Consider the following 26,882-nt stretch of genomic DNA (forward strand, 5'->3'; position numbering starts at 1 on the left):
CTGTCAAATTGAGTAAAAACACATTTTTGTATTTGCAAACCTTACAAAAACATCCGATTCTTGTAAAATTCACATATATACAAATATTACAGGCATTTTTAGACATACTGCATGTTTGGTTTTGGAGTTATGTCTATATAACTTTCATATTTAGTATGACAGTTATACTGTCATATTGAGTAAAAAAACTATATTGTTTCTTTGCAAACCTTAGAAAATGTATTTTTCCTAGTAAAACTCACATAGATACATTATTCCAGGCATTATTCAACATTTTGCATGTTTGGTTTAGGAGTTATGTTTAAATAACTGTCATAATGAATTTGAGAGTTATACTGTCAAATTGAGTAAAAACACAATTTTGTATTTGCAAACCTTACAGAAACACCTGATCCAAATAAAACTCACATAGATACATTATTTCATGCATTTTTAGACATATTTCATGTTTGGTTTTGGAGTTATGTTTATATAACTTTCATATTTAGTATGACAGTTTTACTGTCATATTGAGTAAAAAAAACTAGTTTATGTATTTGCAAACCTTACAAAAGATATTTGTTTAGTAAAACTCACAGACACATTATTCCAGGCATTTTTAGACATTTTGCATGTTTGGTTTTAAAGTTATGTTTGAATAAATTTGTATTGCTTTTTTCGCATTATCAGGATTCTAAGGGTATTACTGTCATATTGAGTAAAAAATGAAATTTTGTATTTGCAAACCTTACAAAATCTTATGTTTCTTTTAAAACTCACAAATATACATTATTTCAGGCATTACTAGCCATTTTGCATGTATGGTTTAGGAGTTATGTTTAAATAACTGTCATATTGTGACAGTTATACTGTAGAATCTTGAGCATTCGCACAATAATAATAATAATAATAATAATAATAATAATAATAATAATAAATACATGATTTTGTTATGTAGAATCTCGAGCATTCACACAATTAAAGGCAGATGTACCGATACTTTTGGCAATATTGTAGAGGTGTGACCTAACAAAAGGCGCATTCATTAAAGACATGCTGGTTACCCTCGGTCCTTCTGGTTTTATTTTGTTGGTGGGAATAATGGGCTCACCAGTGTGTGTCCTGCACCCAAATAATAAGACATGTGTTTTATTGCAACTGTCATTGCTGTGACCATCATCCAGTTTTTTTTCCATCAGTTCCATCTTCCAGAAGGTCACAGGAACAGACCTCATTTATGAATCGTTAAGGTTACATCTTGAATATACATTTGATAACATTCTTGCCACTGCAAAAGTCCGATTTTGCAGCAAAAAGGGAACCGTGAGAGAATAAAAAAAAGGGCACTTTTTCCTTTTTCGCACTGGTGATTTACGATTAGAAGCTGTAACTGGTTCACGGACTTTCAGCAGTCAACACCCTGTTTTGAGGAAGCTGGGTAACGTAGGAGCAATAAAAAGGTGCTACAAGGGATAGACAACAATCCTGCGCTATAATTGGACACGGGTGTAGACGGACATTAGTGTAATCCAGTTTTGTTACATTTATTCCACCTTGCAGAGCTGCAACATGAACTTGGCCCTCCTTTCTCCGGTTATTCTTGATTACAAATATCCTAACACAACGTTAAACCTAGAGCAGAACTGCACTTTTTGAAATGTTATTTGGCCATTATTCACAATCCTTATGTGACACAAGAACACACACGTCTTTCTCTTTTTCTGTGTTAAGTTAAAGTTAAAGTTAAAGTACCAATGATTTTCACACACACACTAGGTGTGGTGAAATGTGTCCTCTCCATTTGACCCATCCCCTTGTTCACCCCCTGGGAGGTGAGGGAAGCAGTGGGCAGCAGCGGTGCCGCGCCCGGGAATCATTTTTGGTGATTTAACCCCCAATTCCAACCCTTGATGCCGAGTGCCAAGCAGGGAGGCAATGGGTCCCATTTTTATAGTCTTTGGTATGACTCAGTCTGATCTAGACTGTGCAGTCTAAATCGTACCAAACAAACAAAAAAACTGCTGGTACAAGGCGGCTAACATTGTAGCTAATGTAACTGTCTTGCAACTGTTTTGGGCTGAGGTTTGCTCTTTCGCTGTGTGTGGTATTTCATTTCCTGTCCTGTGCCTTTATTTTGTAGTTGTCACTTCCTCGTGCCGCCTGATTGACAACCGGGACACACCTCTAGCTGGTTGCCAATCAGGCTCCTGGATCATTGCTTCATGTCCACGCTGTCAGGTTTGTCACTGACAGTTTAGTTATGTTTTGGTTTTCCCTCTGTTTTTATTTCCTGTAAGCGCTCTTATTTTGGTTCAGTTTCCTGCTAGTCTCCCTGAGCGCTGTTCCCCTCAGCTGCGGCTGATTGGCACCTGGCCACACCTGGTGTCAATCAGCCAGCTGCTATTTAGACCTGCTTTGACCTCCAGTCAGTGCTGGAGTATTGATTGTCGATGTCATCACTCCCTGTCGTGCTAATACTCGTCGATGTCATTATTTGCGGTAAGCTGTTCCTGTTGGCTGGTGCCTATAGCTATTTACTAGTGATGGGTTGATGAGGCGTCATGAAGCGTTTCGACACATTGCAAAACTGTATCGATACTGTGTCACTAAATACTGACATCTGCTGGACATTGAAAATCCCTACAGGCAACCTATGGACCGACTCAACTGACACTGATTTTATGACCTAGTACAGGGGTCGGCAACCCAAAATGTTGAAAGAGCCATATTGGACCAAAAATACAAAAACAAATCTGTCTGGAGCCGCAAAAAATTAAAAGCCATATTACATGTGTCATGAGATATAAATGTAATTAAGAGGACTTAAAGGAAACTAAATGACCTCAAATATAGCTACAAATGAGGCATATGCAATATGTACATATAGCTAGCCTAAATAGCATGTTAGCATCGATTAGCTTGCAGTCACGCAGTGACCAAATATGTCTGATTAGCACTCCACACAAGTCAATAACATCAACAAAACTCACCTTTGTGCACTCATGCCCAACGTTAAAAGTGTGGTGGACAAAATGAGATAGAAAAAGTGGCATAAAACACGTCCTAGAAAGTCGGAGAAAGGTATACATGGAAACAAACTATACGGCGAGTTCAAGGACCGCCAAAATTAGTAGGACAAAACTGCGCTCGCCAAATACTCGAATCAGTGAAGCATGTTTAATATAAACAGTGTGATTTATAACAATTAGCGAGGTTTATGTCATGTTTGTCCTCCCACAGAAAACATTCTGAAACAAAAAAATAGATTTTTTTCCCCTCATCTTTTTCCATTCTTCATACATTTTTGAAAAATCTCCAGAGAGCCACTAGGGCGGCGCTAAAGAGCCGCATGCGGCTCTAGAGCCGCGGGTTGCCGACCCCCGACCTAGTATATACAATAATATAAACCAAGTCATTGTATTTCATTTAGGATTATTTCATATCTTAATTTAAATAAAAATATATTTTTATCTTTTTTAGATACAGTCAATAAATAATGTGAACATGTATCGTGACTAGGACGGTAGAAGGTGGGGATTGAACCCCAGTAACCAGCAACCCTCCGTTTGCTGGCACGGCCACTCTACCAACTTCGCCACGGCGTCATTCCTGTAACTTTCTCTAAGAACAGCATTCCATGATTAATATCAATAAATTAACATTAATAATAAATGACAGAAAAATAAGCACACGTATGACTGAGGAGTCATAGTGTAACTTTGTGTGGTGTTTGAGTTGTCCGACTTTTTGTGTGGCCATAAACGCACCAGTGGCTTAGTGGTATGCGTGTTGTTGACGAACACCGTTAGGGACGCTTGTTGTCACTGTCACTCAAAGTTGCATTTCAAAATTACACAGAACAAATGTGTTTATTTTGTTTAGAATTCAGATGTGTTTGATTTAGTGCGCGGCATATATTTGCTGTGCGGCGCACAGTGTGCACAGAGGATGCTTGAGCAGTGCGCAATTGCGCAGGCGCGCACCTTAGAGGGAACTTTGCTCACAGGGCACAGAGGAGGCGTCAGTGCGATACAGTTCGCGTATCGGTCACGTGACCAAAGCAGCTCATGATCGGTCACGTGACTTTCTAGAAGCGGTACGCGCACCGACACAGCGTATGAGCTCGGCGCATGCGCCGATGCATCTGTGTTGCCAGACCCATCACTACTATTTACAGTTTGCTGTCTCCTTGCTCCTTGTTTTGTGTTTTCCTGTTAGCCGTTAGCTATTTCCAGTTTTTCTGTTTTCTGGTTCCTGTTTCCAGTTTGCCTGTTCCTAGTTCCTGGTTTGTGTTTTTTCTTTATTGTGGACATTAAATCATGTTTTCCTGCACCAAGCCTGCCGTCTCTGCATCTTGGGGTTCGTCACCAACAATTTGTGACACACGTGTGTGTTTATTTACCTCAAAATTAAGTTTTATGTCTTGTGCACTTACTGTCTGCACTCGCCTTTTTTTGTTTTACTCCACTCCTTTGTGAGCGAGTTTTCCATTAATGTCTCCTCTCCATGTGAGTGTGTTTATTATTTATACAATTTAAAATAAATAAATAAAATGCACGCATGCGTTACGCGAAGACTTTTGGAATGCTACACTTTGGCTCGCATTTGCAAGAGTCTGCGTTTTCAAGGACAAAAGTGCGTTTGCATGTGGAAAAGAGGCCTAAACACAGGGATAAGTTTGCTATTATTAAGTATCCGTGTTCGAACTTGTGACCTTCTTCAGACTTGTCCATTGGATAAAAAACATGACCACAAGTCCTGCATGGTCCTTTAGGGTCTTCTTCTCATTTGTATTTCCTAAATCTGTTCTAATTGCTAACAAACTACGGTAAATGTAGCGCAGTAATGTATGTTTTCCAGGAGATAAGCGACATCCTAGTACTGTAATGAATGGATCATAGTTGCTCGGACTCTAGGAGAGTGGGATGTGCCCACTAAGATGAGCCCTAACAGTTTAGTGTTGAGCCTCTTTTTTTGGTAGGCCAGGATGACAACTTCCAGTTGCTCTGAAAAGATCAAATTATGAGCGTTTGCTACAACTCTACCATAAAGTCCCTTTTTGCCACCTTTCCCTCGAAGCACCCGCTCCTAAACCCACGCCGGTGATGGTAATTATGAAAGTGACCAAACATACTCGATGCTGAGGGGGAGAAATGAATAAAGATGTTAAGGAATACAGCACTGCGTTAAACACCAACCCACCGGTTCTACCAAAATCAACCGGATTGCTCAAAATCAAGGAGTAAAAAAAATGTGGAACCTCGATTTACGAACTCCTCTACTTGTGAACTTCTTAACCGAGCCAATTATGTCTCTGTGTCAGACATTTTGTGTCTCACCTGCAGGCAAAGGCCGCAGCATCTTTGGAAAGGCGGAGCCTTCACTAGTCATACTCATTGCTGGTTTTTGGCTCTTTTGACAAGTTTTCTCCATTTTGCAAACTCGATGCGGGTCTCGAAAGGATAAAATAGGAGGTAAGCGCTGTGGAGTTGAAAAAGAGGAGTGCATTAATGGTGAACACATCTGGAAGAACCGACGAAGCAGGCTTCATACCGACAGCAAGTTTTAATTGTGATGGGATCGGAATTTGTTCAATGGAGCCTCTTTCAAGGCAAATGCGAACACACAGCCTTTAGCCCCGCCCCTTCTTCTCCTTCTGTCTCGTCCTTTGCCGATGTTAATGTACCGTAAATTCCAGACTACAGGCCACTGCTTCTTCGCTAACGGCCATAATGCCAATAGTTTTTAATCAAACAAAAGCAAGGACACTTAAATAGTGTGGCATTGTCCGTGCTACGGCACCATCTGCTGGACGAGTTCGCTCACTGCAGGTGCTGCTGGGTGAATGCCTTCGGTTTAAAGCTCTGAACAGGAAGTAGAAGTGCCGCCCGCTCTTCTGATCGTCCATAGCATTTCTACTCCTATGGATTCTTCATTCATCATTCCAAACAATGTTTGTAAGTAAGTTTTACAATATAACTAAAACAGTTTATACTTACTGAACCGTCCCATGTGTGATATCTGTAGGAGTGTTTTCATGCATATTTGTGCGCGCTATCATAATGTAATGGCGCTAGCGTTTTTAGCATTGGCTAATATGCTAACACGAGTGTCTGTGTTAGTATTATTAACTTACAATGGCATTCTTTCACAAATTCCTCAGTAAATTCACCAAATTGTCACTGTGGAGTTATTCAGTCTGTTTAGCTGATTGGAGAGCTAGCTTCTGCAGCTAGTGGGTCCATGACCCTGACTTCTGTTTTGTTTGATCAGCTGTTTTACTGCCTTGTTACAGACACTGTTTGGAAACAATTAAGGTATGTAAATAATCAATCAATCAATCAATTAATCAATGAAAGTATATTTATATAGCCCTAAATCACAAGTGTCTCAAAGGGCTGCACAAGCCACAACGACATCCTCGGCTCAAATCCCACATCAGGGCAAAGAAAATACAAAGTTGATCCATCACCTCCTTGTTAAGTGTGTTTGATATACAGCACTGTATATCAAACACACTTAACAAGAAGGTTCTATTAGATTGTGTTCAGTAAAATATGGACTTTTGTCGAGGTTGGAACCCATTGTTCATGTTTACATTATTTTTCATGGAGAAATGTGCTTCATTATACAAACTTGCCAAGTACTTTTTCAAGAACCAATTGAGTTTGTAAATCGAGGTTCCACTGTATGATGAACAATTAGATATTCCTCTCATCCATTTGAAGAGATTTAATTTCCCAGATGATCCAGATTTTAGAGAACAGAGGCAGTTCGGGCATGAATACAATGTCAAATATGATTCAATGGTGCTTTTACTTTGTCTTTATTGTTGACTAATCACTACTGATGTCGGCTGCCAAAAGCACGGATGTACAGTACACACTTTTCCATTTGAACCGATACAGAGTAAAGCAACATTTACACCACCTCGATAAATGAACAGGACTGTTTCAAAGCGGCATTTCCAGGGTAGCTGTAGATATAACAGATATAACATTTCATGGGCCAGACACACACGCAGAACAACATGCAGCCTTTCTGAGACGGCCTTCAGAGTTTCACAGCCAGACTATCAGTGCTCCGGGGGCTAAGCAGCGCTCTCTACGTGATGGGGTGCAGAGGCAACACTTCACACATCTGACAACTATTCGGCAACAAACACCTCAAAAAACCTTGACTGCTCAATTGCAGACCATCGCAGACTTATGATGCATAGAAATTGATGAACTAAAGGCATTTTCTGTATGAAGATGATACATTAACCTTGATTGAACTGTACAATTGGTATGTCACAGTGTTATTCTAAACCAGGGGTGTCCAAACTAAATATATATATACACACATAATTTCCTGATGAAACCCTCATGAAACAGGCCTGTAGAGATGAAATAGTCTTGTGATTTTTTCCCACACATACATATTACGCTCTACCACGGTATCGAGCACTATTTTTTTGGATAATCTAATTAAGACATATATATATACACATATATACGTATATACATACATACATACATATATATATATATATATATATATATATATGTGTGTATATATATATATATATATATATATATATATATATATATATATATATATATATATATATATATACACATACATATATATATATATATATATATATATATATATATATATATATATATATATACACATACATATATATATATATATATATATATATATATATATATATATATATATATATATATATATATATATATATATATATATATATAATTTTTATTATGAGTTGTGCTTGGAATTTTTTTTTACAACATCCACAAAGTTCAGTGAGGATGTGTGACCGTGTGTGTTGACTTTCTGTGTTGTTTTTTTTGCGCCATGAGTGGGAAAGGTTGCTTGGATTGGGTCATATACAAACATGCTGTGCGGTGTACACTTCAAAGCGAAGTTTATGGTCATTAGCCTGAATTACTCACATAGTCTATAAATTGGAGGAAAATTAGCGGCAATTATAGAGTCGGATATTTAAGATTAAATTGGAGGCACCCTGCTGCCTAGGTTTCTTATTAATCTTGTGACGTCCCGGGTCAAAGTTTGGACACCCCTGTTCTAAACCTAAAATGTCAAGATGTTGTAAATGGCGCACATTCTTCGGCAAAAATCACAATTTCAGTTTGAGTTTTGCTCAATAATCTTTCTCAGGACCAAACACACATTAACCCTTTGGGGGCATGCATCATTTAATAGCAGTCAAGTGCCACCAGGACAAAAAGGTTCTCAGAATATATTTTTTTAAATCTAATTTTTTCCTACTTTTTTTTGCTCAAATCTCTAAATCAATTTTTGTCTTTAATAAAAATACATGTCATGTTTTTTTTTAACCCTTTGAATGCCCAATTGAACTAATAATGTCATTTATTTTGAAAAATGTGCATAAAATGAATTATTTATGTGGTAAATGTTAAAGGCTGAGTTAAAGATCGACCTAAATCAGTGCTTCTCAGTTATTTTCTGTTACGCCCCCTCCGCCACGACTATAAAAAGTATAATTTTTCTTTATAAACTGTTATAAGTACACCTCTGCGTAACATTGTACCCGTATTAACAAATAAAGAAAACAAAAATTAAAGATATATAGATCAACTTACAACAAAGAATAGCATTATAAACATTGTTTTTTAGTCTGTAACAGAAAATATTTAAAGTGCATCAATTTACCTGAGATGCAAAACAAAATGTAATCCTTAGTTCGACATCTTTTCACCAACTTGAGCTATTTGATACTAAAAAAATACAATCAAATAAATGCCATAAATAATATAAAACTTCAATTGATCAGCAATAATAACTCAGGAGAATAATATATAAAACACTTGAACCCAGTGGAGCCCGCCCCACCTTTTGAACACAACTGATCATTACATATGTTTAGTAATAAAACGACTTTTGAGGCATTTAAAACATTTTTTTTGCAGTATCAGATTCCAAACTTAATAGCAGTTTAGTATCATGGGTCAAAAAATGGACCATTATGACAACAATGTGCAACTGTACAGTCTTTACATCAATATAATCATGCATTTTCTGATTTCAGGGTTTCATTTTGTAAAAAAATTGAACAATTTGTCATCGTTTCTGTTTGGAATTAGATGGGACAATACGTATTTGCTATTTTTATTTAGGACTGAAATTGATCAAGAGATTTGAGCAAAGAAAGTGAGAAAAAAAAAATGAATACAAATAATTTATATTGGAAAGTTTCCTGATCAAGTAGTCAAACAAAATTGTCTCTAGATTTATTTTGAGAAGCTCGAGCATCTCAAAAGTGATTTGTAGCAGGGCTAAAGCATCACGTTAGGTTTAACTGAAGGACTAAAATAAAAGCACAGGACGTTAGGTTCGTTCCTGACTAAAACAACATCTTAATGTTTATACGATGGCATGTAAATGTTTTCCTATACAACTCTGAGGACATGTTTTTTGTGGCGGCACTTAACTAGGCCAAAATAATTTCCTAGTGTATGTTTCTATATGAAATAATTTAAAACAAAATTTGACTACGAAAAAACCCTCTTAGAAAAAATATTTCCATTCGGCTAATCAATCAAACTCATGACCTAAAATGGAGCAAAAAAATTACTTGAAAGGCCAAAAAAAAAAGTCCCAGTTTTTTTCAAGTACCGTATCGTGTAATATTACAGCATCTGCAGACTATCCATGCTAAAATTCTGTTCATGGCATTCATGATGTGTTGATACTTATTGGTGTCATTCCGAAATAGTTTTGCGTAAAAGTAACAACTTCTTCTCCACTTTGTTATACAAAACAAACAACATTAAAAGACGCAAAGTCCTCCTCATTGCTTAAGCTAAGCAAATGCGCTTAAAAAAAGCATCTACCAAAAAAACAACTGACTTCCGTGTATTTACACTCCAAACGAGGCTAGTAAAAATACAAAAAACCACATTACTGTGAATTTCATGTCCTTACAGCAGTAGTTTTTTTTTAACGCAACTGATCAAAGTTGCAAAACAAATCCAAAACATTATTGCACTAATATTAAATGACACCTTGAATTAAATACTAAATATACCCTCTTAACCTGTTTTTGTAAGGACCAGGGGCCGTATTCTTAAAGATTCTTAGAATCATGATGTTCTCTTAAAATTTCCCCGAGAAGTGAGGAGTAGATCCTAGTACAGATAAAAGCTATTCCTAAAGAATCTGTTAAGAGCAGGGAAGATGACTTTTAAGCGACTTAGGAGTTCCCTTATAGCCTGAAATGAAAGCCAAGCAACACTGCTTCTCGGACTGTAATACACTACTTACTTCTTACATTTTGAACACTGCGGCTTATAAAACAGTGCGGCTAATTTGTGGAATTTTCCCGATAACACCCATAATAAAAATAGTTTAAAAAACAAAATACAGCTAGAAGGTGTTTTATTGTTTGTGCTATGCCGCCATCTTATGGACGAGTTTGCTCACTGCTGGTGTCCTTCCATTTTCGAGTCGTGCTTTGTTTTTGAATTTTTTCCAATTGGAGTGCCGTTTGGCTTTCAGCCGCTCATAGCGTTTCTACTCGTATGGATACTTCATGCATCACTCCAAGCAACGTTTGTAAGTTTTACAATATAACTAAAACAATTCTTACTTACTTAACCGTCCTGTGTGTGATGTCTGTAGGTGTGTTTTAATGCACATTTGTACGTGCTATCGTAATGTAATGACGCTTGCTAATATGCTAACACGATTACAAGTGTCTGTGTTAGTATTAATAACTTACAATGGCATTCTTTATGTATTGTTTCACTTTCACAAATTCCTCAGCAAATTCAGCAAAACGCCACTGTGAAGTTATTGAGTCTGTTTTACTTCCTTTTGTAAATAAGTGTTATTTACAACGTGATAGTGTATAATTGCTAAAGTTATGTTTTTATTGTTAACATATCGCAAATTTGGGACTTTGAGCCGCTACTTTTTTCCTACACTTTGAACCCAGCGGCTTATAAAACGATGCAGTTAATTTATGGATTGTTTCGCTAATGGCCATAATGTTTTGCGTTCAATAGTTTTTATTAAACCCAAGCAGAGGACTGAGTGTGTTATTGTTTGTGCTATGGCACCATCTTTTGTATGGGTTCGCTCACTACAGGTATTGCGGGTTGAAAATGTACTTCCTGTTTTAATGCCTTAAACCGGAAGTAAAACTGTCCATAGCGTTTTCTGCTCGAAAGGATTCTTCATTCATCACTACAAGCAACATTTGTAAGTTTTACAATATAACTAAAACAATTCTTACTTACTAAACCTTCCCATGTGTGATGTCTGTGGGAGTGTTTTCATGCATATTTTTTACATGCTATCATAATATAATGACGCTTGCGGTGTTAGCATTAGCTAATATGCTAACTCATTTACGAGTGTCTGTATTAGTATTATTAACTTACAATGGCATTCTTTTTGTATTGTTTCAGTTTCACAAATTCATCAGTAAAACCAAAACGTCACCGTGGAGTTATTGAGTCTGTTTAGCTGATTAGAGAGCTAGCTTGACTTCTGTTTTGTTTGATCAGACACCGTTTGGAAACATTTAAGGTATGTAAATAAACATTTACAAAATATTTCGTATCGGTATGTATCTGCAATTTACAGTCCGGTGCTGCTAATATATAAACATTTTGTTTCATCTAAAATTTAGTGGGTGCGGCTCTATAGTCCACAAAACACGTATATGATTACGTTTATCGATTTGAGGGTCTATCTTTTGCCCGTTATCACCACTATCTAGCTTTTAGGATCAACCAATCACAGCTTTTGAAATGATGACTTATACCTACCAACGGGGTCAACCACACCTCCTCACTAAGTTTTTGTCCATTCCTTGCTAGGGGGTTCTCTGAGAATGTTCTGGAATCAGACTCCTCGCTAGGAATTCGTAGTTTAGGTCCGTAGCTCTCTGAGACGATTCTCAGAATCTTTAGGAATATGGGCCCTGATTTGTTTGGACTCTGCCTGCTTTGGAGGGATCTGTTTGTGTGTACTCGCAATAACACATTCCACGGAGAGCATTTCATAAGACACGTTAGTAGAGAAGTGTGTCACTATTTCACACACAGACAACAACAAGGGTCGCTCGCTTGAGAGACTGAAACGAAACATTTCAGACGAGACAGCGAGTCTATGAACTATGCCATGAACACGACTTATGAGCGCTAAACATTGCTGCCTTTTGGAGACATCCACAGGGCTTGTGCTAAAACCATGTGACCAGAGAGTCCGAGTGTTGCACTATCGTCGGTAAAACGCGAGCATACGCGACAGCGGTGCTGACATGCTGACCAAACGCAAAGCGGTTTACGGTTAAGGCTTGTCTAAAAACACAGACTACTTGTTACTGATGGTCTCGTTTCGTGTGGTGCGCGGTGGCGATCGCTTTGATACCGAGGTGAGACACAAGTTAAACGCAGCTAAATTAGGGCCGGGGTCACGTCTGAACCTTGAAGTCAGTTACTGGAGGAGATAAAACTGTGGATACCTTGTCCAATGCAAGTGTTATGGAATGAATTCTAAAAATGACCTATTGCTTTTTTACGGTATTACCTTAATCCATGACACTTCACCATTAAGCCGAGCCTTTTTACGAGCTCTCGGTATAGTGATACCAACGCCACCCGGGACATGCAAACACAAGGGACTCATTAGCGACCAGGGATGGGTACCGTTCACATTTGAACTGATATCATACCAATATATGGTACCTGTGAATCGATACCAGTACTCAACGGTACCAATTTTCAGTACTTTTTTAAAATTGTTTGATAATAAAATCTATTTTTTTGCAACATTTAAACATTTGCTGTCTATAACTGCTGTCCAGTTATTATATCTTGTTTTAATATAACATTTCTGAGTCTTACTTGTAAGTCTAAGACATTAGATTGCAGTGTTGTATAGTTCATGGTGTGTTGGCTAGTCAGTCCAGCCTTTGCTGTCTGTTGCGCCCAAAAAGTGTTAACACTGTAAGTATTGTACTTATTACGTACCAGCTGTTTGGTTGTAATATGCATCTTAGTTGTAGTTTTTATTTAGAATAGTCCTAAACCATAGCAATACCAGTGCTGAGAAGAGCTGTCTAAATACCAAAGCCTTCTTGGTCGCTCTCCACCGCAAAATAACTCTCCACACCTGGTGCACCCTAACAGCATTACAACTGGAGGGAATAATATGTGTGTATGCGAATAGACAACAAACGGGGTGAGATCGTTGTGTTCATCTTCTTCGAGCAAAGCCAAAGCTAGTAACTTCTAAGGCGTTCTATTTTGCTTAAAGGAGGGAAAATATTCCATTAACATTTTCATTACCAAATTTGGAGGTGTTGATTTCGCCATGTAAAATGGCTAATGCTAATCAGTAGCATGTCAATAGCAAAGCCAATGTATAGTAGCATTAAGCTAAGGAGAGCCATACTTTACGTACGTTGGAGCGTTTTTTCGCGTCGATATCTTTGTTGGCGTTGTGCGAGAGTCTGCAACTGGCCGTGACATTGAACGCAACCCAAGTACTGTAACATGGCACCATTGGGTTCGGTACACATCCCTATTAGCGACGATGCAAATCCAGTGTTAGCTACAATGCAGAGAGCTTTAGTTGTTGGCTAAAAAGGGTATGTGTCCATTTAAAGCAGTGGAAATGATGTGCTCTGCATCTGGCTTGCATGGAAACCTCAGCGGTCTAGAAAGGTGAAGTACACGGAAAAGAATGGAACTTAGGACAAAGTGGTCCCGGTTCTAGGTATAGTGGATTATTGAGTAAGGTTATATGTGAAGAAAACATTGTTTAGCTCAGCATATATAAAGCGTTTATCGCAGACGGGCCTTGGGATTTGGAGTCGGGGGGATTGACGTCCTCGAAGCCAGTGCTACCGAGGAACGCCAGGTGACGGAAGTTTCACAGACAAAACAGCGAGTGCTCTTCTCTAAGTGGTGAGGGCCAAAGGTCAACCCAGGGGCATCCAGGGTTTGGGTCGGTGTGCTGGCGGCCGGCGGACCCCGGAGAGACACTAAGGGTGGCAACGTTCTGTTTGGTGCAGCTGGAGGTGAGATGGAGGGCGGGGCCAAAGGGAAGTGACCTGGGGGGTTGGTTGGTCAGTCGGCGAGAGCGCCAGGCGTACCCCGCCAAAGCTCTGGCTCGCTGAGATTCAATCTGTGGAAAGAAAAGCAAGACGACATATGGTATGCCACCACTTCAGACATATTTACTTGATATATGCGTGTACCGAAATTTCCAAAATATAAGCCGTTTCTTTTTTCCTACACTTTGAACCCTGCGGCTTATAAAACAGTGCGGTTAATTCATGATTTTTTTCCCGCTGACGGCCATGATACAAATACTTTAAAAAAATAAACAGATACACAGAAAAGGTGTGTTATTGTTTGTGCTATGGTGCCATCTTTTCACTCACTGCAGGTGTGCAGTGTCCTTACATTTAGTGCTTTCAAACAAAAAGTGGCATTTCATCTCTTAATCGTCCATAGCGTTTCTACTCGTATGAATATTCATTCCTCACTCCAAACATTTGTAAGTTTTACAATATAACTAAAACAATTCTTACTTGCTAAACCGTCCCATGTGTGATGTCTGTAGTAGTGTTTTCATGCATATTTTTTTTGTACATGCTATTGTAATGTAATGAAGCTGGCGTCATTAGCATTAGCTAATCTGCTAACACAATTACGACTGTCTGTGTTAGTATTATTAACTTACAATGGCATTCTTTTTGTATTGTTTCTGTTTCGTAAATTCACCAAAACGTCACTGTGGAGTTATTGAGTCTGTTTAGCTGATTGGAGAACTAGCTTGCGCAGCTAGTGGGTCCATGACGATGACTTCTGTTTTGTTTGATCAGCCGTTTTACAGACACCGTTTGGAAACAATTAAGGAAAGCAAATCTTAAAATTAGTCAAACATAGAACAATGGTAGGTATAGAAAACACTAACCTTATGGCATAAAAGTACATAATTTTATTATTCTGTAGTGTGGAATATTAGAAAATGTTTGATCGTGTGAAATTACTCAAAGAACAATGGTAAGTATGTAAACACTAACCTTATGACAGATTTTCTGCTTTTTGTGTTATAATTTGTGTTTTGGCTACACCTAATAGTCACAGTAATTCATTAAGTAAAAGGCATGCCGTGGGAAGTTGAAGTATGCGGACACGTTTGTTACTGGATACTTTCCAATACGCTTCCGCCTTGGAGACTTTGCATGTGTACATAATATGCAACTATAATCATTTGATACTTGTTTATGTTGACAAATGCCCTGTTTTACACTTAATAAGTGTGTCTAACTTTTGTGCTCAGCTGCTGTGTAGCCGCTATTTCCTAGTATAGTATACCATGTTTACCTTTTGCGAGTGTCATAGATTTTAGATGTAAGTCAATATAACCTGCTTTTTATCATTATCATTACTAGCCCGAGTTCGAAGGGATATACAGTCGTGGTCAAAAGTTTACATACCCTTGTGAAGGACATAATGTCATGGCTGTCTTGAGTTTCCAATAATTTCTATAACTCTTATTTTTTGTGATAGAGTGGTTAGAGCACATACCGTAATTTCCGGACTATAAGCCGCTACTTTTTCCCCTTGTTCTGGTCCCTGCGGCTTATACAAGGGTGCGGCTTATTTACGGCCTGTTCTTCTCTGACACCGACGAAGAGGATTTCGGTGGTTTTAGTACGCAGGAGGAAGACGATGACACAATGATTAAAGACTGACTTTTCATATACCGGTAGGCTGGTTATTTTGATAACGTACAGGCGAGCACTTTGTATTACTTTGCACCGTTGTATTATTTGTACTCTGCACGAATGCTGTTCGCCATGTCAAAGATGTGAAAGTTTGATTGAATGATTGAAAGATTTATTGTTAATAAATGGGACGCTTTGCGTTCCCAAACAGTCATCTCTGTCCCGACAATCCCCTCCGTGGTAGCAGGAACCCCTATATACTACGGTAATTACACATCAAAACCCTGCGGCTTATAGTCGGGTGCGGCTTATATATGGAGCAATCTGTATTTTCCCTTAAATTTAGCTGGTGCGGCTTATAGTCAGGTGCGGCTTATAGTCCGGAAATTACGGTACTTGTTTGTCACAAAAACATTCATGAAGTTTGGTTCTTTTATGAATTTATTATGGGTCTACTGAAAATGTGACCAAATCTGCTGGGTCAAAAGTATACATACAGCAATGTTAGTATTTGGTTACATGTCCTTGGCAAGTTTCACTGCAATAAGGCGCTTTTGGTAGCCATCCACAAGCTTCTGGTTGAATTTTTGACCACTCCTCTTGACAAAATTGATGCAGTTCAGCTAAATTTGATGGTTTTCTGACATGGACTTGTTTCTTTAGCATTGTCCATATGTACCAATGATTGTCACACACACACTTGTTGTGCCAAAATTATTGTCAATGGGGTTTAAGTCAGGACTTTGGAAAGGCCATTCTAAAACCTTAATTCTAGCCTGATTTAGCCATTCCTTTACCACTTTTGACCTGTGTATGGGGTCATTGTCCTGTTGGAACACCCAACTGCGCCCAAGACCCTGAAGAATTTGGAGGTAATCCTCCTTTTTCATTGTCCTATGGGACAATGAAAAAGGACACATGCGCACACACACGCGCGCGCACACACACACACACACACATGCGCGCATACGCACACACACACACACACACACACACACACAGGAGACAACCTGGCTTGTGCTTGATGTTGTCCTTGGAGCCACATTTGGATGTGACTTTGCTCAGGTCAGAGAGTATATGTACTCTCTGTAAAGCACCAGTCCCATTGGCAGCGAAACAGGCCCAGAGCATAATACTACCACCACCATTCTTGACGGTAGGAATGGTGTTCCTGGGATTAAAGCCCTCACCTTTTCTCCTCCAAACATATTGCTGGGTATTGTGGCCAAACAGATAAATTTTTGTTTCATCGGACCACAGAACTTTCCTGCAGAAGGTCTTATCTTTGTACATGTGATCAGCAGCAAACTTTAGACGAGCCTTAAGGTGTCGCTTCTGGAGCAAGGGCTTCCTTCTTGCATGGTAGCCTCTCAGTCCATGGCGATGCAAAACACGCTTGACTGTGGACACTGACACTTGTGTTCCAGCAGCTTCCAATTCATTGCAGACATGCTTTTTGCTGGTTCTCGGTTGACTCTTGATCATCCTGACCAATTTTCTCTCAGCAGCTGTTGATAGCTTGTTTTTTCTTCCTGATCGTGGCAGTGACAAAACAGTGCCATGCCCTTTATACTTACGAAAAATTGTTTGCACAGTTGGTTTTGGGACCTTAAGCTGCTTTGAAATGGCTCCAAGTGACTTTCCTCACTTGTTCAAGTCAATGATTAATTTTTTCAGATCTGTGCTGAGTTTCTTTGACTTTACCATTGTCGCGTTTGTAACCGATTCTAATGACTGCATCACACGAGCCCTATTTAAACGGGCTCAGAGAAGTCAACAGGTGTTGTCAATCATAATCACTCACATGAAGTTAAGAGGCCATGTCATGAAGCTAATTTGATTTGATAGTAACTTTTCTACATCACCAAAATTGATCATGTATGTTGTTGTATGTATATTTTTGACCCAGCAGATTTGGTCACATTTTCAGTAGACCCATAATAAATTCATAAAAGAACCAAACTTCATGAATGCTTTTTGTGACCAACAAGTATGTGCTCCAATCACTCTGTCACAAAAAAATAAGCGTTATAGAAATTATTGGAAACTCAAGACAGCCATGACATTATGTCCTTCACAAGTGTATGTAAACTTTTGACCACGACTGTATATATCTATTTTTCCCACTCTTGGGTTTTCGCTGTCATGGATCAATCCAATGAATGGTTTTATTTTTACACCGGATGTCTCCCTGATGCCTGGTCAGGGGATCGGACTCGTGGTCCCCAAACGGGATACAGTTAGTAATGTCGGACAGCTTTATTCCAAATATATACTGTATGTCAGAAGTTGTACACTCACTTTTCTCAGCAATGCGCCTGTCCATACCGAGTGGGTCCCTCAATCCGTCACCCCCGAAAGGAGTAGGCGTGGGCTCTTTCACCCCGTTTTCCTTGGCGATGCCTCGCGGTGTAACGGCAACGCCTTCCGGCCCTGCACATGGCGTGCTAGTCGGGTGTGAAGACGCCTTTTCCTCTGCCTTCTCCTCCTGTCGCCAAATAGAAACGTGCATTGGAGGCGACTCATGCCGCCTAGTGGTCATGAGACATACTGTAATTTACACGCTACCTTGTGTCCGTTAGTCTGACTGTCGCTGTGTCCCACGTTGTCCAGAGATCCGATCTTGGACTTCGCCTTAATGTTCATCTTATGAGACTCGATCTTGACATCGCCACCCCCTGGTGTTAAAAATAATAATAAAAAAATTGTGTTTGGTTAGGAACACACACGCACACACACACACCCACACACGCGCGCACACACACACACACACACACAGGAGACAACCTGGCTTGTGCTTGATGTTGTCCTTGGAGCCACATTTGGATGTGACTTTGCTCAGGTCAACCTTCTTGTTCAGGATCTGCACCTGAGGAGCATTCGCTGTCATTAATAAAAGTTTCACTGCAGTGCACAGTCTGGCCAAGGAGAAGAATATAATCATCATCCATGATGGTGCACCTGGTGAGGGGAAATGGTGCACACCTGTTTTCAAGTGCATGGGGAAACACAATGACCTTATTCCGTAAGGCCGGAATTTTGGAGTCATCTGCTGTTAAGCTATGAAATGCATGAAATAGTTTGTGTACTGTAGTACATTCCTGATTAAATTACTATAAAATGTTATTGTACCAGAGTTGTAAAAAAAAAGGAAAAAAGTATTTTTTTTTAATTAGGGCTGTCAAAATTGTATTACTTTTTTAAAATGTCATTTATTTATTTTTTTTAAATAAGTTAACTCTTGTGATTAATCACAAAAAAAATACTGCATTGATCATGTATACACAATTTACTTTGGCCGTACACGCTCTTACAGTAACCAGTCAGTACAAAAATGTGTTAAAAGACTCCCAACTGGTGTGCTTTCTGGCATCTCTGACTCCAAAATACAACATGGGGATCTTTGGATCAAACTGTTATTAAAGGCCTACTGAAACCCACTACTACGGACCACGCAGTCTGATAGTTTATATATCAATGATGAAATCTTATCATTGCAACACATGCCAATACGACCGGGTTAACTTATAAAGTGCAATTTTAAATTTCCCGCTAAACTTCCGGTTGAAAACATCTATGTATGATGACGTATGCGCGTGACGTCAATAGTTAAACGGAAGTATTCGGACACCATTGAATCCAATACAAAAAAGCTCTGTTTTCATCTCAAAATTCCACAGTATTCTGGACATCTGTGTTGGTGAATCTTTTGCAATTTGTTTAATAAACAATGGAGACTGCAAAGAAGAAAGTTGTAGGTGGGATCGGTGTATTAGCGGCTGGCTGTAGCAACACAACCAGGAGGACTTTGACTTGGATAGCAGACGCGCTATCCGACGCTAGCCGCCGACCGCACGGATGATCGGGTGAAGTCCTTCGTCCTTCCGTCGATCGCTGGAACGCAGGTGAGCACGGGTGTTGATGAGCAGATGAGGGCTGGCTGGTGTAGGTGCAGAGCTAATGTTTTTAGCATAGCTCTGTCGAGGTTCCGTTGCTAAGTTAGCTTCAATGGCGTCGTTAGCAACAGCATTGTTAAGCTTTGCCGAGCTGGAAAGTTACAGGTCCATGGTTTAATAGTATTGTTGATTTTTTGTCTATCCTTCCAGTCAGGGGTTTATTTCTTTTGTTTCTATCTGCATTTAAGCACGATGCTATCACGTTAGCTCCGTAGCTAAAGTGCTTCGCCGATGTATTGTCGTGGAGATAAAAGTCACTGTGAATGTCCATTTCGCGTTCTCGACTCTCATTTTCAAGAGGATATAGTATCCGAGGTGGTTTAAAATACAAATCCGTGATCCACAATAGAAAAAGGAGAGAGTGTGGAATCCAATGAGCCAGCTTGTACCTCAATTACGGTCAGAGCGAAAAAAGATTTGTCCTGCACTGCACTCTAGTCCTTCACTCTCACGTTCCTCATCCACGAATCTTTCATCCTGGCTCAAATTAATGGGGTAATCGTCGCTTTCTCGGTCCGAATCGCTCTCGCTGCTGGTGTAAACAATGGGGAAATGTGAGGAGCCTTTCAACTTGTGACGTCACGCTACTTCCGGTACAGGCAAGGCTTTTTTTTATCAGGGACCAAAAGTTGCGAACTTTATCGTCGATGTTCTCTACTAAATCCTTTCAGCAAAAATATGGCAATATCGCGAAATGATCAAGTATGACACATAGAATGGATCTGCTATCCCCGTTTAAAAAAAATTCATTTCAGTAGGCCTTTAAGTTTTGTGCAGATAAATGACATGCATTCATGTAAAATGTTTCCGGATGACATTCTTACCATAAAATATCCATTTGCATACAAATATCGAGGTCTTTTCTTAAGCTAATTTTAATTGTGCAAGCGAGTAATAACCTGTGATTAATCATGATTAATCCAAATTCTAAAATGTGATAAAATCATGATTATCGGTAATCCAAATGTTAAACATGTGATTAATCATGATTAATCCAAATTCCAAAATGTGATTAAACTAAATTCCAAAATGTGATTAATCATGTTTAATCCACATTTAAAAAAAAAAAAAAAAAAAAAAAAAAAAAAAATATATATATATATATATATATATATATATATATATATATATATATATATATATATATATATATATATATATGAGTAATCATTCTTAAACCAAATTCCAAAATGTGATTATGATTAATACCAATTTCAAAATATGATTAATCATGATTAATCCAAATTTTTTTACATAAAAAAAAAAGATTAATCATAATTAATCCAAATTCCAAAATGTGATTCATCATGATTAAACCACATTTCAAAATTTGATTAATTATGATTAATCCAAATTCCAAAATATTATTATTCATGATTAAACCAAATTCCAAGATGTGTTTAATCTGGTTTAATATATCATTTGACAACCCTATTTTATATTCATGCCCACTTTTTTGGCCTTCTACTGGGCTCTCTAAACTAGCTGTAAAGCAGCTGCAGTACATCCACAATGCTGCTGCTCGAGTCATGACTAGAACCAGGAAATACGACCATATTAGTCCAGTGCTCATGTCACTGCACTGGCTTCCTGTTGCTCAGCGAATAGACTTTAAGACAGCTCTGCTTGTATTTTCATGGTCTTGTGCCAAAGTGCATCTCTGACATCTTATGAACCATCTCGGGCTCTGAGAACCTCAGGGAGTGGTCTCCTGCTGGTGTCCAGAGTCAGAACCAAACGTAGTGAAACTGCGTTTCAGTTTTATGCTCCTGAAATCTGGAATAGTCTTCCAGAATGAAGCATTGGCAATGTTCAAATCCAGTCTGAAAACACTGTTATTTAACTGTGCATATGACAACTGAAAATATTGTATCTACATTTGATGGATTTTAATTCACTATGATTGTTTTATGATCATTGTATTTTCTGATTGTAATTTGAGTCATGATTTTATATCTTTATTTTTGACTTCTTTTAATTTTCTGTAAAGCACTTTCAATTAACTTGTGTACCAATTGTGCTCTAGAAATAAACTTGTCATATATTACAAAATATCGAATTATCGTCCACTTTTCTGGGTGTTTTTGTTTTTCCTGTGAGGTCAGATGTCAGTGATGACTCTGAGAGAAGATACCAACTTTATTTATAAAGCCCATTAAAAACAACCACAGTTGAACGGACGGCGTGGCACAGTTTTGACAGTGGCCGTGCCAGCAAACTGAGGGTTCCTGGTTCGATCCCCACCTTCTACCAACCTCGTCATGTCCGTTGTGTCCTTGAGCAAGACACTTCACCCTTGCTCCTGATGGGTCGTTGTTAGGGCCTTGCATGGCAGCTCCCGCCATCAGTGTGTGAATGTGTGTGTGAATGGGTGAATGTGACAATAGTGTCAAAGCGCTTTGAGTACCTTGAAGGTAGAAAAGCGCTATACAAGTATAACCCATTTACCATTTAAGATGTATCCAGTGGGGTTTCTCTCTGTACACCAGCACTTATTTTATTCAATCCCCCGCATTCTGTACAAACGCAATTCATTTATTAATAAGTAATAGAGCTGTGAATCTTGGGGCACGATTCGATTCTTGTGAGTAACGATTAGATTCAGAACTGATTTTCGAATAAAAAATCCATACTTTTTTAATAACATTGGGTGTGATGATAGCTCTGATAAATTTCTATCTGACTATATAAAATAGTATATATTATTTTAAAAAAATGGTTTTGTTTAATAAAACTATACCCAAACATTTAATAAAGTCAAATACAAATAAGGCAAAAGAGAAGTATCCAACACTTCTTAAATTAAATAAGATCTGCTTCTTCCTCCTCCTTTTCGGACATACTGTATTGAGGAACTCTAAGTATATGATGTAATTATTGTAATCGAATGCATGTTGGACATAAACGAACACCATAACCGTATCACACTCATTTGCTTTGTCACCTAGGATACAAAGTCACACTATCGATGTGTTGTTCAGATATCACAGCTCATTTTAATCTGTAAATCGTGTTTCCTTTATCCAATGTTTCTCTATTTTATTTGTTTTTATGTATTTTAATATGTAACACTTTGAGATGTGATGTCAAATGAAAAGCACATTATAAATAAAATACAGTATTATAATTATGATTATATCTTAGCATATACTGCACTATAGTGAATCGTTTTTTAGCTATGGCGGTTAAATGATAAATTGTTTTTAATCGGACTGATCACATTTTGGAATTCGAATTAATCGTGATTAATCACAGGTGATTACTCGCTTGCATGAATAAAATTAGCTTAAGAAAAGACCTCGATATTTGCACATAAATCAATTTTATTGTCAGAATGTCATCCAGGAACGTTTTTAAAGGTTTTGCTTGAATGCATGTAATTTATTTGCACACAACTTGGTAAGAGCTTTCCAGCTGTATTTTGGAGTGACATTTTTCAAACGAGCACACCAGTCAGAGTCTTTTAACTCGTTTTTGTACTGATTGTATTGATCGTATAGTGGTTAAGGTAACATACTAGGGTTAAAGTTAAAGTTAAAGTACCAATGATTGTCACACACACACAAGGTGTGGTGAAATTTGTCCTCTGCATTTGACCCATCCCCTTGATCACCCCCTGCGAGGTGAGGGGAGCAGTGGGCAGCAGCGGTGCCGTGCCCGTTGTGAGTCTTTGGGCACCATACAATTCGATTCGATTCGATTATTGGGGGTAACGAATCGATTGAGAATCGATTCATGATTCAAAATCGATTCATGATTCAAAACAATTCTCTTTTCAAAATAAATACTTTTTAATAACATTGGGTGCCAGTTCTATGATATAGTAATCACTCAATAAAATAGATAAACAGCTGTAATAAATGTCTATATTAAAACAAAAATGGTTTTGTTTAATACAACATTTAATAAAGTCAAACACAAATACGGCAACCAGAGAAATATCCAACACTTCTCTTTTTTAAAGTAAATATGTACAGCAGATATAGATCATCTACATCAACAATATGATTCGCCTGAGTGGCTGAACAGGTTAGATTAAAAAAAATAAAAAATAAAAAATAAAACTTTTTTTTTTTTTAATCGATTAAGAATCATCACAAATAAGAATCGCGATTCATTCAAAAAGTGATTTTTTTTTACACTCCTATACAATAGTTTGTACGCTCAAAATAAATTGCACGATTAATTTAAGGGTGTGCATAATTAATATGAGTTTTTTGTGACACATGATTTAACTCTTTAATTTTGACAGCCCGAGTTTTAGCATTTTTAATGAACGAAATGTATCATCCGCATTTTTCAATTTTAATGTACAGTATGCTGCCCCCGGTGGAAAAAAGTTTGGACCCCGCCCCTGCTATACTGTCAAAATACTATTGATAAACATTTTTGTTTTTATAAAATTATCTTTTTATTTTATTCATTCAATTTTATTTGTATTCAGTTTTTGTGATTTGTTTGTCTTTTTAGATAATAATATTAGTGTATTATGTAATATTTTGGATTTATATCTGGTCAATTGTTTTATTAACTTTTTATTTTTTTTAAGAAAATTTAAGTCTAAAAAAATATGTTACTGAAATTGTTTGCAGAATCTTGTCTCACAGTATCTTACAATATGAAAGGTTTTAATAATCCGGGTTTGAAGACACCAAGTGGACAAACACAGTTACAGTCAATAAGTAAAATCTTGTGTTTGTAAGTGTGTAAAGACATGGACGTTATATATTAACTAGCAAATATCTCTGTATCCATGTTCCCTTTTTTAAGTCATTTCAGGTCAGCCAGGTTCTTTTCTTTGCCTATAAATATTTCTGAGAAAATTAATTACAAGAAGTAACTATTTTTACACAATGAGAGATGCAGCAGATAACAGGAATATCTAGAAGTGCCAAGCATTAATGGAAGATATGTGTATACTGCTTGCAATAATGTATACGTAGTATACATTATTATAGTAACATGATTACTGCATGTTTCCTGCCAGTTGAGACAAGTCAGAGCACAAAAAAAAGGTACTTGTCAAAAATGACCATGAACTCGTGCTTTCAGATGCATGCGTTGGGAGTTGAGAGACACATACAGACTACAAAGATGATGAATGTTACACTTTGCACATTCATCGCCAAAGCACAGTGAAACACTCATCGTGGCACAACGACAGGAAACAAACCTTTGACAGTGGCAAGGCGATTTCGATTAGGACGCGACGGTTAACGCACGAGACACACAAAGCGTTTGTTTTGGTGTAAACACAGCCCAGTCACGTCCACAAAATAAGATGTGCAGTTACGTAGATTTTTTTTTTAACAACACCAAGTGCTTTTTTTTGTCTTTTGAGAAAGCAAATTAGTGTTTTCGAAACTGCTATGGGAGGACAAAAAAACAGATTCCTAATTTTCTACCACACGATTGGTTATCTGCGTCCAAAGCAGGGGTGTCCGAACTTTTTCACTTGGGGGCCACATTGGGCTAAAAAAATTTGGCGGCCGGCAGAAAGTCAACTACATGTAAAGTAACAATATATTTACAGGTAAACATACTTTTTTTTTTAGCTTATACATACATATGTATAAAACAATATGTATATATACGTATATATTATAGCAATACAATGGAAATATAATTAATAGTTAATATAATTGGTGATTAAAGGAGCTGTTTGCAACATTCACACACATGCCTAGAGGGCGCCAACTTCCCAATGTATTTTACACAGTATATCCCGCTCTCTTATGATGGGCCGTTAGGGACATTATTCAGAATTACCTCTTACATACACTACTGAAATGCTCTTACATAAACAACTGAAATGTTTTTCTCTCTCGCACACTACTGAAACACTATTATACACTACTGAAACACTCTTATAGACACTACTGAAATGCTCTCACATAAACAACTGAAATCTTTTTCTCACACACACTACTGAAACACTTATACACCCTACAGAAACACTCTTATAAACACTACTGAAATGCTCTCACATAAATAACTTAAATCTTTTTCTCACACACACGATACTGAAACACTCGTATACACACTACTGAAACACTCTTACATACACTACTGAAATGCTCTTACATAAACAACTGAAATGTTTTTCTCTCACACACACTACTGAAACACTCTTATACACACTACTGAAATGCTCTTACATAAACAACTGAAATGTTTTTCCCTCACGCACACTACTGAAACACTCTTATACACACTACTGAAATGCTCTCACATAAACTACTGAAATATTTTTCTCACACACACCACTGAAACACTCTTATACACTACTGAAACACTCTTATAGACACTGCTGAAATGCTCTCACATAAACAACTGAAATCTTTTTCTCGCACACACTACTGAAACACTTATACACACTGAAGAAACACTCTTATAAACACTACTGAAATGCTCTCACATAAACAACCGAAATCTTTTTCTCACACACACACTACTGAAACACGCTTATACACACCACTGAAACACTCTTGTACACACAACTGAAATGCTCTCAAACAACTGAAATCTTTTTCTCACACACACACTACTGAAACACTCTTATACACACTACTGAAACACTTTTACACACTACTGAAACAATCTTATATACACTACTGAAATGCTCTCACATAAACAACTGCAATCTTTTTCTCACACACACACAATACTGAAACACTCTAATACACACTACTGAAACACGCTTACATACACTACTGAAATGCTCTCACATAAACAAGTAAAAGGTTTTTCTCTCAAACACCCTACGGAAACACTCTCATAAACACTACTGAAATGTTTTTCTCTCACACACACACCTGGAATTATTTTTCACTAGTATGTATAAACGGATTTCACCTGTGTGTGTGTGAGCTTTTTATACGTGCGTGTGAGAGAAAACAATTTCAGTAGTATGTGTGCAAGGATTTCAACTATGTGTATGAGAGCATTTCACCAGTGTGTATAAGCGAGGTTGCATTCCGGTCACCCATAATGCCCGCCCCTTTTCAGACAAGTTTTTTTATTTATTTTAAAGCCAAGTTGTTTGTGAACAAAATGTCTGCCTAACTGCCGTCAAGTAGCTTAACCGAGGCAGGAGCTCTACTTCATAATTTGACGGCTTCTGCAGAGAATATAAGAACACTTTCAATGCAACTACAGTCGGGCTGCAGCCGTCGGTTGCACCTGCTTACGGCGACACC

At 37.9% G+C, this 26,882-nt stretch overlaps 2 protein-coding genes across 5 annotated transcripts in view; both read right to left on the minus strand.

Moving 5' to 3' along the window:
- Positions 1-3,077, minus strand: part of LOC133664971 (uncharacterized) — a 35,227-nt gene extending 32,150 nt beyond the window's left edge. Inside the window, exon 1 of one of the 2 annotated variants that reach the window (XR_009828659.1) lies at positions 2,970-3,065. The gene's annotated coding sequence lies outside the window, so the exon portion shown is untranslated. Of the gene's footprint in view, positions 1-2,969 lie in introns of both variants that reach the window. The other variant, XM_062070074.1, reaches the window with a different exon arrangement.
- A 4,613-nt stretch (positions 3,078-7,690) lies between these two features.
- Positions 7,691-26,882, minus strand: part of LOC133664970 (microtubule-associated protein 4-like) — a 183,386-nt gene continuing 164,194 nt past the window's right edge. For 2 of the 3 annotated variants that reach the window (XM_062070071.1, XM_062070069.1), the window contains 4 exons: positions 18,515-18,596; positions 18,296-18,405; positions 18,029-18,215; positions 7,691-14,175 (listed from right to left, as the gene is read on the minus strand). In XM_062070071.1, the coding sequence (XP_061926055.1) occupies positions 14,171-14,175; positions 18,029-18,215; positions 18,296-18,405; positions 18,515-18,596 (384 nt within the window). In that variant the 3' untranslated portion in view covers positions 7,691-14,170. The remainder of the gene's footprint in view (positions 14,176-18,028; positions 18,216-18,295; positions 18,406-18,514; positions 18,597-26,882) is intronic. The other variant, XM_062070073.1, reaches the window with a different exon arrangement.

Source organism: Entelurus aequoreus, linkage group LG14, assembly GCF_033978785.1.
Source record: "Entelurus aequoreus isolate RoL-2023_Sb linkage group LG14, RoL_Eaeq_v1.1, whole genome shotgun sequence".
NCBI lineage: Eukaryota > Metazoa > Chordata > Actinopteri > Syngnathiformes > Syngnathidae > Entelurus > Entelurus aequoreus.